Source organism: Tympanuchus pallidicinctus, unplaced genomic scaffold (genome assembly GCF_026119805.1).
Source record: "Tympanuchus pallidicinctus isolate F22 unplaced genomic scaffold, pur_lepc_1.0 scaffold17, whole genome shotgun sequence".
NCBI classification, from domain to species: Eukaryota; Metazoa; Chordata; class Aves; order Galliformes; family Phasianidae; genus Tympanuchus; species Tympanuchus pallidicinctus.
In genome coordinates this window covers 3,320,863-3,337,246 of record NW_026294690.1, presented here as the reverse complement: position 1 = coordinate 3,337,246, position 16,384 = coordinate 3,320,863, and the positions used below count along the sequence as shown (strand labels likewise).

General features: G+C 38.6%; 1 protein-coding gene across 1 annotated transcript in view; it reads right to left on the bottom strand.

Annotated features, from left to right (window-relative positions):
- Nucleotides 1-16,384, bottom strand: part of IARS1 (isoleucyl-tRNA synthetase 1) — a 92,291-nt gene that overhangs the window by 7,007 nt on the left and 68,900 nt on the right. Inside the window, exons 27-32 of the mRNA XM_052678470.1 lie at nt 11,050-11,224; nt 10,172-10,284; nt 9,812-9,907; nt 7,858-8,034; nt 6,011-6,122; nt 4,919-5,044 (exon numbers count right to left, since the gene is read on the bottom strand). Of these exons, the coding sequence (XP_052534430.1) occupies nt 4,919-5,044; nt 6,011-6,122; nt 7,858-8,034; nt 9,812-9,907; nt 10,172-10,284; nt 11,050-11,224 (799 nt within the window). The remainder of the gene's footprint in view (nt 1-4,918; nt 5,045-6,010; nt 6,123-7,857; nt 8,035-9,811; nt 9,908-10,171; nt 10,285-11,049; nt 11,225-16,384) is intronic.

Here is a 16,384-nt window from a genome sequence, read left to right as displayed (position 1 = left end):
CCATATCATAAATAATGCCCCTTACATTAATGTTTGTGTTTAACATCAACAGTTATGATTCAGTAGATGACTCCAGTCATGAATATTTAGGAAATGAGGATGATGAGACACAAAACAGGACTTGTAACTGAAAGGATTTCAGAAGCAACACCAGGGCCCTGAAAGCATGCAGATGGAAAACTAATGAGGCCCCCGTAACACAGATAAACAGATAAGGTACGTAAACATGCCTATCTACAACAGAGGTGAAAAAAAGGAAACCAACAACCCTCCTAATGGCCATAAAACTGAAGAGACAGAAACAACACCACTCTTTGTGGTAGCTATCAAAGACCTCCAACATCCAAATCTAGGAAGAATTAGTAAACTTCTTTTTTTTTTTGCCTATATATACAGTGCAGATACACGTCCCCTCCTTCTAACAGGTTTTCCTTCCGTGGCAGTTCTATCTGCACATCTCAGACTCATTTTCCATCAGGTCATATAAATGAATTTGCTATGGACCAAAGTGGCTTTTTTTTTTTTAATTAACAAGGATGCTTACAATTTAAAAAAAATGGGAAAAAAAAAGAAATAGAGGTAAGGAGCAATCATAAGGAATACTCTTTCAAGACTTTGCTAGCTGCCAGAGAAAGTGTAATGAAGTGTGGAAGGTTTAGGAAACTGCCCTAGAGAAGAGAGTAATGAAGATTTGCTATTTCTACCCTCATATTGTATCTAAGAAGGAACTGTGCTTTTAAAGCAAACAAACAAAACAACAACACATTTTCCCAAGTTTTGCAGTATCAAATCAACATATCAATAAATATATTACAAATAAACTTCTGGTATTTCACATAAAACAACACCAAATCCCTCATCTTTGAAAAATCAACCCATGCACAGGAGGGGCACTGCTTTTGGTTTTACGTGCCAGAGAGCAAGATAAAAAAAACAGTGGTGAATAAATATATATATATTTCACCTGGAAAAGGAGCTAGCAGCAGTCTTTTCCTAGTGCAATTCTAAAGCAGCACTGCTTGCCAGATGCATGCAATTATTAGGTAATAGGTAGGAGACCATACTAGTGAGTGGGCTGCTTGACACAGCAAGAAGAGCCACAGCCCAAGTAACTCACAGCTCAGCCTTACACAGTTGCAGTGATCTGTGCAGGTCAACAGGGCACAAGCTACAGAAACTGCCATTTGCACATTTAATGAGCCTAGCATTTCACATTCCAGGATCACTGACATTTCCACAAAGACCTCATGTACAGTGCTATCATTAGACTGCTCATATAACCCTCTAATAACAATAATAAGCAGTCAGGCACATCATTTTTTTCATATATAACATTACAGTTGATAACAAGCAGATATTGGAAGTGCTCATCAATATTGAAATCACTTTTCAAGTCAGTTCTCCCTGTAGCTGAGATTTAAATGCTAATGCACTCTTAGGGCTCCTAACAGCCTTCTTGGCCTTCTGAAAATTCAAGGGAGACACATCTTTTTGTACTCATGCTCAGAAAACAACGCTAAGAATAGAATTTAAATAATAAGACACATGAAAATCATAAAGATAAAATAAAACACAATCTAAGAAGTATTTGGGGCTTTTTTTATTATTATTATCTTTTTTTTTTTTGCCTTGGCTCCCCTCCCTTTTCTAAAAGCCCTCAATGATTTGCAGTTCCTTGTAGCCTAAGAAAGAAACAGATTCATTTCAAATAGTTCTTTTTTCAATACAGGCTACTTCCTGGAAAGCTGAGCACAAACCAAAGCATTCCCAGCAAGAAACATGTAACACTGTCAGCTACCTAGAGCAAAAGAAATAAAATAAAAATCAGAAAACTACTTTTACAATCTGATTTGAACCCTCTCTCTTTACTTTAAGTAATTGAAGTAGTAAAATGACACTCTTTTTTTTTTTCCCTTCTGAAGATCAGTACAAATCCCAGAACCTTGCTCAGTGTTTGTGCAATACTTCAATTCACTGCTGGGGAGGAAACGTTTATCCCATTATTTCAATGTTCCACTGAGAAAGAGGATCATGACATATTTTAGCCTGCAAGAACAGCCTGATTTTATGTCATTATGCAACCCTAAGTATATCTTTGTTACAATTAGAAAACATGATGATAAAGTATTGCAAGTAAAGTGGACAGGCCTAGAAATAACAGGGAAGAAAACAAGGAGCCAGCAATACAATTTTACTGGGTCACAATTTTATTAACACATGTGGGAACAATTCAGCAACCATTTGCTCAGAGTGCACGACCTCTTCTTTGCAATTCCTCTCGGGGAACAGCTGAGAGCAGCAGCCCTACCTAAAGAGACCCAGGGCCACCAACAGAGCTCAGCTAATGCTAGCTGAGCAAAGGCAGGGGAGGTAAAGCACAGGGACTGCATCCAAATTGAACTGCATGTCAGGAGTTCCAGTTCTGTTCCCTAGCATCCATAAGAGCCATTTTCTGTTCACATGCTTCTATTCAACCCTGCCTCCTCAGGGAGCACTCTCTCTTACCAATCAATTCAAAACCTCTGCCAAAACTAAATTTGATAATCAGAGCTTTCTAAGGGAATTTCCATGTCATTAATAAGTGGGCAGGGAAAATACCCTCTCTGCCCTGACAACAGGTGTTCAAGAGTGAAATCCCATAACATTGCGGGTCCCCAGGCTTCTAAGATTTTTCCTAAACCTCTCCATATCCCCTGCCACTCAGCATTCTCTGGTTGTAGAGGACACTCCTTCCACTTACCACGAATGGATCAGGAATAGATTCAAGGAGACTGATAACACACACAGAAGTATACCCACAAAAATGAACATTAACTCAGTATTTGAAAAACATGTGAGAAACTGAGAAGAAAGCCTGAAAACTGGTCTGAACATCGTGTTGTTTGTAAAACCAGCTATCCCTTTTGGGATGTAAGTGTCAACATTCAAATCATACCACACTACGTGTAAGTACCAGGCAGGTGTCTCCATCAGCGCCCTTATTTGGTTATATATGAACACAATTCCACAACAAGAAACCATGACATGGATAATTGGCCAATACATTGCAAGGAACATGATGGCTTTTAATCTTTTAACAGCATCCCCACAATATAGAGCAGGATCATCGCTGGCAGCTTTTGCAGTCTCTGGCTTAAAGAACTTTTTCATCTTTATTTATTTATTTTTAACAGAAGATGGCAGTGCTCAAAGTTTACAGATGTCCCAGAATACTGGCAGTCTGTCTGGAATTTCAAGGTCAGGTTTTTCAGCACAGAAACCTGAAGTGCTGATGAAGTCCCCTAACAAAGCTCTCCGAGAGCAGAGAGAGAGATTCATTCTAAAAGCTAAAAAGCAGCTAATGCCCACATTCTGCACCAAAGAACTGTCATGGAGTTTACTAGATCAATCTATGCTGTGACAGGGGGGCAGTAGGCTCTTGCCCCCCATCCCAGCCCCACAAAATGGGAAGGAAAAGGAAAAAGGGATAAGGAGATGGGAGCTGGGCTCAAGGGAGGAAAAAAAACCAAAACAACAGTGGCAACAATCTACACAGGAAAACTTATTTTACTAATTATGATATTGGAATGCAAAATAACACAATACTATCTAATTGAAATTGAGACTAATAAATCAAAATACAATAGGAGACTTCCTGAGACTGAGTCAAACCTGAAAAGCTTGGTACGGCTAGGAAAGCACCTCCAGCACCATTGCAAGGCAGTAAGAGAGCACCCAGCCAGGAAGGGCCAGACCCCAAGACTTCCACAACATCCAGGGACAGGTATCCAGAATTGGAGCATCAATACTTTAACTCCCAGTGCACTACGTGATGTTATGATGTGGAATACCAAAAACCAAAAATCACAAAGCCATGACATAACTTCAACTCTTCTTGCCTTCTGCAGGTCATCTCTTAGTGTCTGTGATGGTATCATACTATCACAGAATCACAGGGGTTGGAAGGGACCTCCAGAGATCATCGTGTCCAAACCCCTGCCAAAGCAGGTTCCCTACAGCAGGTACTATTATTATACTAATGCTATTATTATGCATCCACTTCTGCACGTTTCACACTGCTATGAAGTACAGCATTGCTATATGGAAAAATGAATCAAAGGAAAGCTATTTTCTCCTGTAAAATATAAGTGAAACTTGGGGAAGGTTCAGAGGGCCCTGGAATGTCCTATAAATGCTCTATAACTGAAAGTCAAGAATGAACTATAATATAACAAGCTATTTAGTTCAGCATGTAATGTAAGAATAAAACAGCATTTTCATCTCAGAGAAGGAATACCAGTTAAGGTCTCTGAGTCACTAATTGTATCACGTTTCCCTGTTTCAGCTAGCATGTCTTTGTAATGAACTATATGAAGATGTAACCTATAACTCTAAATAATTCATAGAAGATGCTTCATATTCTCATGCCTTAACTGAGGCCAAGTTCAAGCTGCAAAAACATTCAATAGTTTTTTTCTGATAATAAGAAATGCAGAGACCCCCAAGTTTTCTAGGTGTAAAAAGAATGATTTTTCCTCTGTACGTAGGTATGCTTGGCATACAGTTTAATTCTCACCCTGCTTACTGAGGCATTTGGAAAAAATAAATGAAATCATGCAACAGCTGATAACAGCTTGTCATCAACATACAGCACAGCCTGGTCCTGACTGAAACACTTTCTGAAATAAATCAGATTTTGTCCTGATGCGAGCTGCTACAGAACTAAGATAACAGAAGAGATGAGCATTGTTTTATCAGCAGCTTTTGGAAACATTCTAACATGACTATAAGCACAGTCTCTTAAGCTAAGTACTATAAGACAGAATACTTCCTTGTGCTTTTCCCTGCCTGTATATATATATATAGGAAAATTATACAGTAAATAACTCCTAGCTGCCACTAAAAAGACTTTCAATTTCCCTTGTCATACTCCACTTACCTGTTTTTCCATTAAAAACTGTGAGTTTTGAATTTTTAAGTCCAAAAATGCAGGAGACTGCATCGACAAGTCCAGTGAGATTCAAGGTATTATCTCCTTTTGGATTTTCCAGTAGCAACACACCATCTAAAACCAAAATTCTAAAATTAAGATAGTTTTGGAAGAAACATCTGGATTTCATGATTTTCTAATGAGTTCCTGTAAGTTTCTAAGCTACTTTAAAACCTACACCACAACATATTTCCAAAGAATTTGTAAGGGAAAGTAAGGGAAAGAAAAACAAACAGGAAAAATGTGTCAAGTGTATTTCAAATTGAGTATAGAAGATATATTTGCTTCCACTAACAAAGCAGTCAAATTATTGTCATTGAATTACAATCCAGCACAAGACTGCTTACAAAGACACAGGCTGTGTGTCAAGATGTTCACCAGCTTTGTTACTCACATCTGTTCTTATTTAGGAAGTAGCTTCATGTACCCACTTTCCAAACATGTAACAAAACATGCTTGCTTTGATGCACAAATTATAAATTCATGTAGAGGGAAAAAAGTTCCAGAGTGCTCTTAGTTTGCTCTCCTTTTAATTTACAACTCAACCTTGTAATACTTCTAATAGTATCACTCCATTCTCTTATGAAAAGTACTTTTGACAATCCAAATCACGAACGTGGTATTCTCTAATTCAAGTTTTCTTTCCAGTTCTGTACTTAGGCACTGATTTTCTCAGAAATAGTACCTTCTCCACAGAAAGGCATCACCTATATAGAAGGCTACAGGTACACAGCCTGCGTGTGGGTGAATACATACTCAAATTCTCATGCGCCTCCATATGAATATTCCCATACAAATCCTTCTGCAGAACACAAATAGCACAAGTGCACACCTACATGTTTACTTCAGGTCCATATCTAATTTTCTTTTTTTTTTTTTTGCTTTTAATTTGCTTATTTTGAAGAGCTATTTCAATGCACTATTGGAAGGCAGCTTGCACAGCCTTTCAAACAAATTCTTGGCTCCAACATTCTTTGCTTTGTTTTGTCTACACTCTTAACATAAGTCTTCCCTGACAAAAGGAAGCAGGCACATTCCTACCTTGCTCTGTCCCATTAACACAGACTTTGAGGTTGACGTAGGAACAGGCTGGACCAACACGCTCATACAAACCACCTCTGACAAGTGTAATTTCTAGCTCCGATCCCTTCAGCTGAAAAAAGAAATGGGATTATCTGCAACTTGTTTTGTTGAAAAACATTTCCTTAAGCTGCATTAAGAATTTTGTCTTACCACGCTAAACATCACTCTTATTTAAATAAAGCAGAAGATTTTGTCATGTATTCCTTCAGAGACAGTATTCCAAATGTAATTTTTTCTCTAATACAAGTTAAAGATGAATATCCAACACAAGAAAAAAATAGAGTGGAATAAATAGCCTAATTTTCACTCAGTGCTGCTGAGCTGTGATGATGGTCTCCCAAAATATAGTCCAAAAATGGATACACTTGAGAGAAGATGACAATTCCAGAGATAGCTCAGAGAAGTTCAGGAAGACAGGATGCTGCTCTCAGGATATCTGGTGAAAAAGCCTTCCTTTTTGCCACTGTCTACAGAGAACAGCCAGGGTAGAAGCTCTCCTGATACCAAGTCAGTCACTGTGAATATCTCCCCATTAGCAACCAGTGCATTAATTACAACTTGAAACACTACAAGAAATGCAATATGCATCTTCCTTTCCAAACGTGATACAGGATGAAGAGACTTAAAAATACATAGCAATACTACATGAACAAATGTATTTTGTATCTTAAATCATGGCTTTGTTTAGACTATGCACAATCCTCTCCCTGAACTAAATACAGTTTGATACTTCCTGCACTTTTATAGATTTTCATGAGTAACATTCTAGAAGACCACTAAATTTACATTTGTAACGAAACAAATGTCATTCATAAACAGTGATACTATGTGGCCATTTTAGAGTGGTTTTGTTTTTTAAATCCACCTGGAGAAGGCCTTTGGCAGGAGCACAAACATGGAAATGCCACTCTTTGCTGAGTGCCTCTAACACTAAAGGCACTGATGGATCAGCAAACCTTGTCTTGTGTTTACCCACTTTTGCCAACAATTACTAACAACTTTTTCAAGCAGCTGCTTTTCCTTCCCAATATTTTCTCAGCAACAGCTCATTTGGGTTGTCCTTCAGAAAGAGTCCTTGGGAGTGTTGCTCATAATTAAGACCTGGTATAAAAAAAAAAAACTGATCCAGAATAACTTCACAGAAACATTAACCCTAAATGCAATCACTTCCAAGAAAAAAAAAAAACGAAAAAAAAAAACCAACAGACTGCATTTCATTTTTATCCTGGGCTCCATGCATATTCACTACCACACAGACACCCTCCTTCCTTTTAATAGCTTCCAGAGATCCACTGCAGGGATCCTGCAGAGCTGATCTGACTCATGGGCAGCACTGCACATGTGGCTCTTCCACCTTGCAGCTGCTTTTGTACCTGGAAGTGCACATCGGTCACCACAGCACATCTGTGTCAACGCTGCTTACCCACCCCCAGCAGCAGAACACAGTCAGTGTATAATGACAGAAACATTTACTTTAACAGAACAACAGTATTTTTGCTGTCTAAACAATGAACTAATCCAAATAGAAATAACTATGTTAAATTCTTCAAGCATACACAAATTGCTACCTAACATATTTAATTCGGTGCTCCAGCAGCCTTGTTTTCAAGCTATTAAATAAAAGTAACCAATCTCACCTGTTATCTTTTTAAACCAAAGAAAGAAACATGGACACTCAAGGATATGAAACAATACCCCCTATATCTCACATATATTGATACCAAAATATCTGCCATCAAAACAACTTGCTCATTTAAAAGCAGATGACAAATAAGCCTGTGCAGTCAATGCTGTTTCCTTCTTACCTGGGTGGTCTCCTGGATGAGAACTTCTTTTGAGGTAGGAACCGGGTAAGGCTTCAGAGCAGCCTTTATAGTTGCAAAAATGAAATCTGTATGTTCCTTAATGACAGTATCCAAGTAATCACCTTCTGGATCTGATCTGTAGTACACTGTAATCTCATCTGTGGGAACCAGGTTTCGCTGCAGGAGAGACCAAATACAGAGTTAACCACAGCAATATGCATACAGACTAAAAGAAGGATGCTTTTAAATTATGAAACATATTAGATATTTACTGGACACTCATTAGAAGTTTCCACTGAAATATTAGAATAAAGCAATCATTTTGTCAGATGAAAGAGGCAAGAAACATGGTGGTTTCTTCTTCTGAAGATAATGAACAAAAAGCACACTTTCCTCTAAGTGCTTCATTTTCAAATTCATTCACCATTCCTTCTGTTTAATCCGAAAATCTACCAGATTTATAGAAAAGCTGTTCTTGATGTATGAGACATTTAATAGCACTCACATCCTGGGAGCCTAAGCACTGTTCTTCTATTGAACAATATCCCAGTCAATGATACTTTCTTAACACACAGCAGTCTCCAAAACATCTTGATGTTGTTTTTGAATGTGGCAACCTGATTTCTAGGCTTGCACATCAGTTCTGTCACATCTCACACACTGACACTTCAGAAGAACAGTAGTTAATTGGAATGATACACTTACTGATACTGAGCGACAGCACTACTCTGCTTCAGTAAGAAAACAGTTTCAAGGAGGAAAAAGTCCTAATGCCATCCCAGCAACAGTTACTGTAATCTGAACTTGGTTATTTTTATCATTTGTATGCTTTGGTAACACGAGTGTGAACGAGAAAACGACAGAATAAATGCATATTAGCACCATGTTAATTAGAAAACAAGATTAAGTATTTTGATATTCACCTAAATAAACTTAAATGAACTCATGTCATTAGAGAAGTAAATTTGAGTGTAAGATTCCTCGTGGCTACATTGCTTCCTGTTCTTACATGATAAAGATATGTACGTACATAACTGCAGTGTTACATGCATGTAGCTATTTTATAAATAACTATTTTGGTGTAAGTTTGACATTTTTCATGTGTGCTCTTACTGCACACGAGCACAGCCTTCCAGCTGATCACCACCAAGTTAGCCCAGTTGGAACACCCTATATAAGTATATATCATAAAACAGCATGCTCCACATTTGTGCATGAGGGGACAGGGGATTGTTTTCTTTTAGGGACGTGGATTTCCTGTTTTGTTTGTCTGCTTTGTTTAAACTTGCAGGTTCTGAAGCTTTTAAATGTTTTACTCTAGAAAGGCACGTGCATGTGTTGTTTAAAGACTTCCTTGTCTCGTGATCACCTTGCTGGTGACCTGGCTTTCCAAGCACAAAAACACTGACTTCAGCTCTTTTTCAGTTGGTGTTGTAGAAGTTACATTGGTTCAAAGTGCTTCAACACAAAGGTCAGACAGCGTCACTTGCATGCATGATGCGAACAATTTAACAGAACCATTAATGTCAATTGGTGCCTCCTGCAATTTGCTAAGGCACAAGCTTGTTCCCTTTTGCAGTCCCAGGCTTGGATGGCTTGGCTCTCCACCAGCCCAGCTGAGGAAACGCACCACAGCTGACTGCAGAACAGAACATTTGGCAGGAAAAGGGCAGGCCTGAAAGCTGGTTAACTCTCCCTTCAGCTATGTTGCTGAAGGGAGAAAAGCAACAGGGGCTTGGTTAAAAAGGTTTATTCACTACCAACGATTTATAGTAACAGCTCAAGGTTCAACTTTAGCTACTTACAAATACAAATATATTTCTAACCATTTATTTCAGAAAGTTGACAGATTAGGAGTAAATGATATAAGGTCTGTGCTTAAAAGGTCAGTATCTGCTACATGTTGTAGAAAGATAGCTCAGAAGTAAACTGTCCTGTTTCACTGCCTCCCAACCTTTTTGCGAAGCTTCTGAATGCGGTTGATCACTTCCCGGGCCACTCCTTCATCCACCATAGACTGGTCTGGGGTAACATCCAGCAGAACTAAAACCTAAGGTAATGCACAGAAGACAGCTGAACAGGTGATGCACTGGAAACAAGCCACTATAGCTTGTTCAGAAGCACAACTACGTTTTCACAGAGCTCCTCACAAAATATCACTCTGAGAGATGTACTTCAACATCTCTAAAACAGTAAGAGTGTTCACCAAATACCAAGAGCCCAGCTGAATAGACAAAACCCTAACTTTTCATTTTCATTTTATTTTTAGAGGAATGCTTTCTTTAATTTAAAAACAAATAACCAATAAGATCACCTGAGCATCAGAGTGTGCCTCAAACTGGGCAGATCCTCCTGCAACCTGATCAAAAGTATACATGAGACGTAGATCCTCCCCATGAAGCTCATGTCCTTCTACAACAATGGTGCCTACAGAATTGACAGAACAGCCTCTTTTACAATTGAAGTAAGAAAAACTCTTGAAAGTTCTGAACACTTAAAATTTCAGACTTAAATCCATGAAATGCACAATGTCAACCATGAAGTTAAACAGCAATTAAGCATTTAAGACACTCTGAACTATCCCACATTCAGGTTTTTCTTACTAACACTTCTACAGGCAGCAGAATCCTGCTGAGAAGCAGACATTTCAGCAGGTGTTGGAGCACACTTTGAATGAAACAGAGTAAAACTTAAAAACAACCCACATTTTCAACTAAATGAATAATTTACATTCAAGCAGTTAGCCAAACAGATGACTGGAAAGTTCACAACCACTTGTAAAGCTGGAATTGAAACCGTGTATTCAGAATAAAAGCTGTCACACAATATTCAGTTCAGTTGGACTCAGTCTTAGAGAACAGCTTACAATTTGGACATACAGCAGACTTTGAATAAGTGAGTGGAGTAAAATCAGAATATGTAAAACGCTTCTGTTCTATAGTCAAGAAAATAATAAAAGAAAAACAGAACAAGATTTCTTAACATAAAATTTAATAGAGATGCTAGCTGTGAGATAAGCTTTTCCCGAGGTCCACAGAAGGAGACTTTCATATTTGTTCCTACCCTTAATCAACATGTCCACGTGCAATTGCTTTAATTTTTCCTTACAGACACAAAATACCTGTGTTGTTGGCTTTTTTTTTTTTTGTCAGCTTTGCCACTGTTTGGCCATTTGTACCACCACATACACACCTGTCTCTTGGAATTCCTCCAGCTGCTCACTCTTCAGCTCTTTGATTGCAGCCATGACGGGCTTAAATGCACCTTTCAAGCGCTTCCCAAGCACCATGTGATCAGGTTCTGCTCTCAGCCGGACTCCATATTTATCTTTATTTGTGGATAATGTCACCTGGCGTACGTTAAGCTCCTGTATAAAGACACCATGAGAAAAAAGTGAAGCTGAACAACAGCCATTTCTGACAACTGCTAGAAAGGAAGGTACAAAAAGACCACAGCACTAGGAAAGGCATAATTCCTATGCTGCAGCTTTTTTGAATGGTTGCCTCTATGAGCCAAGTAATTTGCTAACCCAGCACAGCAAGTAAACCCAATCAACACAGAAGATCCTACTCCCGTCTTCAGCTTTTAGGCAGACATTCCACTGACACCACCAGACAGCACACAAATCAGATTTCAACAGCCTCTCTTATTTTAATGTTACAAATGCCCCAGAGAGTTAAAACTACTCTCTCTGTATGCAGTGGTATTAGAAAATGGCCTGGCAAAATTCAAGAGGAACTATGTGACTAAAACATGCCTTTCAGAATGCTTTTAGCCAGAAAACTCATCAACTTTACGCTACAAGTTGCACAATTGTTACTGCTTCTTTTTGACTCTTACCTGCTTATTCTAAGTCCTTCCTGTACAGAAAAGCACCTAGCTCAGGAAAAACCACCATGCATGCTTTGCAGCACAGGAGCTCCAAAGATCAGTGTGTAGGGACACCCAAAAAACCTCCACCAACTTCAAGAGGGATCCAAGACCAAGAATGTCATTTTGCCACTACACAGAAACTTGAGTGGGTCCCTATTTTGAGTAATGTTTTTGTACCCATTTTTGAGAAGTAACACAGCTGTGTTAGAGTTTTACAGAACTGATTGAGCAGACAGTCTTGCTGCCACATGGGGAGAAACCAAAGGACTGGAGCTATCTGGAGAGAAGAACAGTAAGGGGGGAATATGACTGAGGTTTAGAAAGTTGTCAAAGTGCTGGATTAAAAAAAAAAGTTATCTACCAAATCCCCAAATAATCTCTCAAGTTAAGGAGCACGCAGTGAAAGTTGCAGGAGATGGGTTTAAAACAATTTACATTGAGGAGTTAACTCCTGGAAGTTGATGACACAAGAGCAGACGGGAGGAAGGCAAGAGTATATCAGCATATCCAGAAAGGAATTAAGCTCTTGACAACAGGCAGGTGAGAAGAAAGTAAAAGGAAGGGGTTGGGACGAGTCAAGCATCTTTAATACAACAGCTGCTAATGGCTGATGAGGAAATGAGTCTACTGCAAGAAGTAGCCCAACACTTGTGCTCTCTCTTGAACAGACTCTGCTATTGCAGGAGACAGCACACAGTGCCAGATGAGCCATTACTCTAAGCCAGTAAGTCATTTCTTATGTTCTTGATTACAAGTATTTTCCTCATCGTATAACCATACTAAAATTACCATTAAAAATATACCATAATTGCACAGCCTGGCCAGCGCACAACGTGAAATTCAAAAACACAGCACAAACCTCTCTCCTCTACACTTAATTCTATCCAAGAAACAACTGCATTACACACGTTATTAATTACATCATTAAATGATGCCTTGGCATGCCTCCCATAAAACCAAGAGCACTATATCCCAGTGCTGTTCCAAATGTTCAGGATAGCTCTGTTTTTCCCCCTGCCTTGTAAAGCTACAAAACAAATACTTGTCAGAACTTGATTCCAAAATTCCTGGTTTCACATCGTCTCGCTCTTTATCCTTGTAGCATATCAGGGACAGAACTTGAAAGGTTTGAACTGCCAACATGCCACTCTTCTACAATTACAGATCTCTGTACATATCTAAAGCACATTTCACTATAGTTTCATAGATTTTGACTGTCAGATTGCCCAATACTTACAGCATGTTGTGCTTAAATCTCCTCCAGAAGGTTGCTAAGAGTTCACAAGAATATGATATGGAATCATCAAGTGCATTTGGCAAGCAAGCTACTCCAAGTCTTGTAGGAAGCAGAAGTAAATGGTGGCATCAGCATGAAAGGAGTAGCAAGAAGCCAAACTGACTCAGAAGTAATGCTTAAGCACAAGCTCTGAGCTCAAAGTCTAATTCCCCAGGAAGTCCTACTGACATGAGGAGCCAAGAATCCAACTGAATCCAATTGTATTTAATACATCTTTTAGGAAATCTAATGAAAATTATGTACTCCAGAAATTCAGTTTTAATTGGAATGAATCCACAAGTGGTAAATGACTACCTTGTGGGGAAAAAAATAGTAATCCAAAAAAATAGCACAAATTTAAAGATGATTTTTGGCCTGATTAGGTAAATTATATAGAGCCAAGTCTGTTAGGACAATTTTCCTATGCTAATTAGATTAGGAAATCATTCTTCTGTATACATTATTAATTGTAAAACTAGAACAACTCTTCAAAGAAAAAAGCAACTCTGTATCTTGGATTTGTTTATACTTGTCTCATTGTAGTGCCTTGACCTAAAGTACTGCTTACTATTATTTCCCTAGAAAACCAAAGCCAATTACACCTGTTACATCTCACTCACACAAAGCGGGGCAAATGATCTCTCATATTCACAACAGGAAGAGCAGCATACTTCATGCATTCTTAGTACTGTGCAAGGGCCTTCAGTTTGTGCCAATATTCCACGAGCCAGACACAATCAGACTGTCCTGTAACCCCCCTACCGACTGCATCCAATTCTCAGAACAGAGAAAGAAATGCTGGTGCTGTGCTTCAGCTGGGCTGTGCCCTCTGCTTAAAAAGGAAGCAATACTGATCATGTAACACTGTAAGAAACAAGGTGGAAGAAGCACACACTGCCACAGCTCATGTGTCAGTTAATTCAGCCCATTCATAGATTCAGTCTACTATGTTACTGTGACACCAGTACATTATGGAACACTGGTAGACTTTGAACTTAATGAAAGGGAAAACAATTATTCCTGCTTGATTATAGCCATACATGGAGGTGCAGGTTGAACAGCATACAAAGGTTGGATGCAGACAGGTCTGACTACACACAGGAATTGACTCAAATAGAAGCCTAAATCACTGGAAGTAAAGCAGTCCTCAACTAGAAAGCTACAGAAGCCTCCATCTACAAAACAATGAAACACAATCACATTCAACAGTTGCTAAAATCTTCCTGGATTCATTTCATTTTATGAGCTTTGCTATTTTCACACGAAAAATCCATGCTCTGGATAGTTCTAATATTAAATTCCATTTATTTAATGGATTTTCTGTTTTCATGATGAGAGGGTAGGACTGTAGATCAATGAACACAGCTATTTCTGAAAAATTCATCTGCAGATTTTTCAAGGAATGAACGATTGTACTTTTCCATCTCTTTTGCTGGCAACTGCATGAGGTCAAATGGTGTCGTTTTTCTCACAGAGCACTAGGAACACACTTCTGGCACTAGTTATAGGTTCTGAAGTTATAAATACGGGAGGAGGTTGAACAAAATTGCAGATAAGTAGTAATGTTCCCACTTGTCCATACTTATTGACCTCTCCAGCTCTGAATTACCCTGGTTAACAGCTACATTGATTGCTATGCAAAACAAACAAAGAAAAGCACATTACGATTCAGCATGTTGAATTTTAAGATACAAGATATTTTGTGTTATTTTTATTATACATTTGCACTTCTGTAAGCTAACATGACAGGAAAGTCTTACCAAACCCACTTAAAAAGCAATTAAGATTTTTTCTTAATTAAAAAATTGTGCACTAAGGAGATTTAAGAATTCAAGTCCCGCAGTAACTAAAAGCCAAAAGCACAGAACACTGATCTAAATATGTCTTGTGCATCAAGCCATGACTTCCTTACCCAGTGTTCTGCTACAAGAAGTTTCAGATACTTGGTGTAGATGAATACGTAGGCTTTGGGAACAATGGTGCTGTTGGAGTAATACATAATTGGGAGTTTAAGAGGTCCTCCTCTGCTTCAGTCATCTATTGAATTTCCTGTCATCAGCTGGCACAGCTGCTGTCACCAAGACAAGCAATTTGCGCTTATCTTGCTCACGTCAACACAGATTTTTGTTTTCTTTGTCAGGGCAAAGTAGTTTATCTTGACAATGCCAACTTGAACTAAAAAAAGTTCCATTAGATTTTAAGCACATGACCAGATGTTCTATTTCAGAGCCCTCTGAAGACAGCCTACAAGGAACAAAGAATCTTTAACCTACCAAGGGCAGGCATTCAATGAGGGCCAAACCATTTCCAGATGAGGAAAGAAATCCCTATATCCCCTATGGTTATTATAATTGAAAAAGAACTTGTAACTCACATCCTCCGTGACACGTTTCCCTGAGACAACATAAGAGGTTGCATAAACAGCACCATAACTTCATGCTTCATGTCTACTGCATGAATTACCACAGCTGCTGGAAGTGATGTTGTCATGATCATATCCAAACTGAGCCGGAACAGAGATTCAAAAATCAAAAGTGACATGATAGGAAGGTCAAAGACCAATTATTAGTAGAAACAGACAGTTACCACACTTCCACCCAATGGAGCCATGCTAGTACAACAGCAGTTGGGAAGTATAGTGGAAGTAAAATAGAATGAAGAGTTAAACTGCAACAGTAATATGTCTTTCCCAAGTACTTAAAACTCAGAAAGAGGACAAACTTAGGAAGATGATGAAAAATATACCTCATGGCTCTCCTTTCCAGAGGTAAAGCTATGATGAAAAGAAAACAGAAGCCTCATAAGCTGTGCAGATGTACAACTACATTGCTGTTGAATTTTTTTTCTCTTCTGATCTTCACTCATTTAAACAGAGATTATTTCAAGAAGATTTGAGGCCAGGACACAAGGAGGCAGAGCATGTGGTTCACAAGCATTCAGAAACTATTCTTTAAACCTCTAAGTGACATCTCCCATAATAAAAGGTGAAATGGAAGGTGGATAGTTTGTGTGTTACACTGTACTTATCTTCTTTAATAAGGATCCTGTATTAGACTAGTATCTCTTCATCAAAAAAGAGATCAATCAGGAGGTGTTAAATAGGGAAGATCATCTGAACAACTAGAAAGGTGTTGTCATTTTCCAAGGCCAGGCTGAGCCACATATAAATAAAGACAGACTGCATAAGGGAAGGATTCAAGTGAACAATCTAGATCAATGCAGAAGTTATGGTCACAAAAAAAATCCCTGATTTATACTCTAATGCATACTTCATACTCAATATCAACAGCAAATGTGTGCCCTTAGAATTATTTCTAGATTGCTTTCTTAGCAAAGAGCTGATCCTTGAAATGGAATTCTTTCCTTCCAGTGATACAC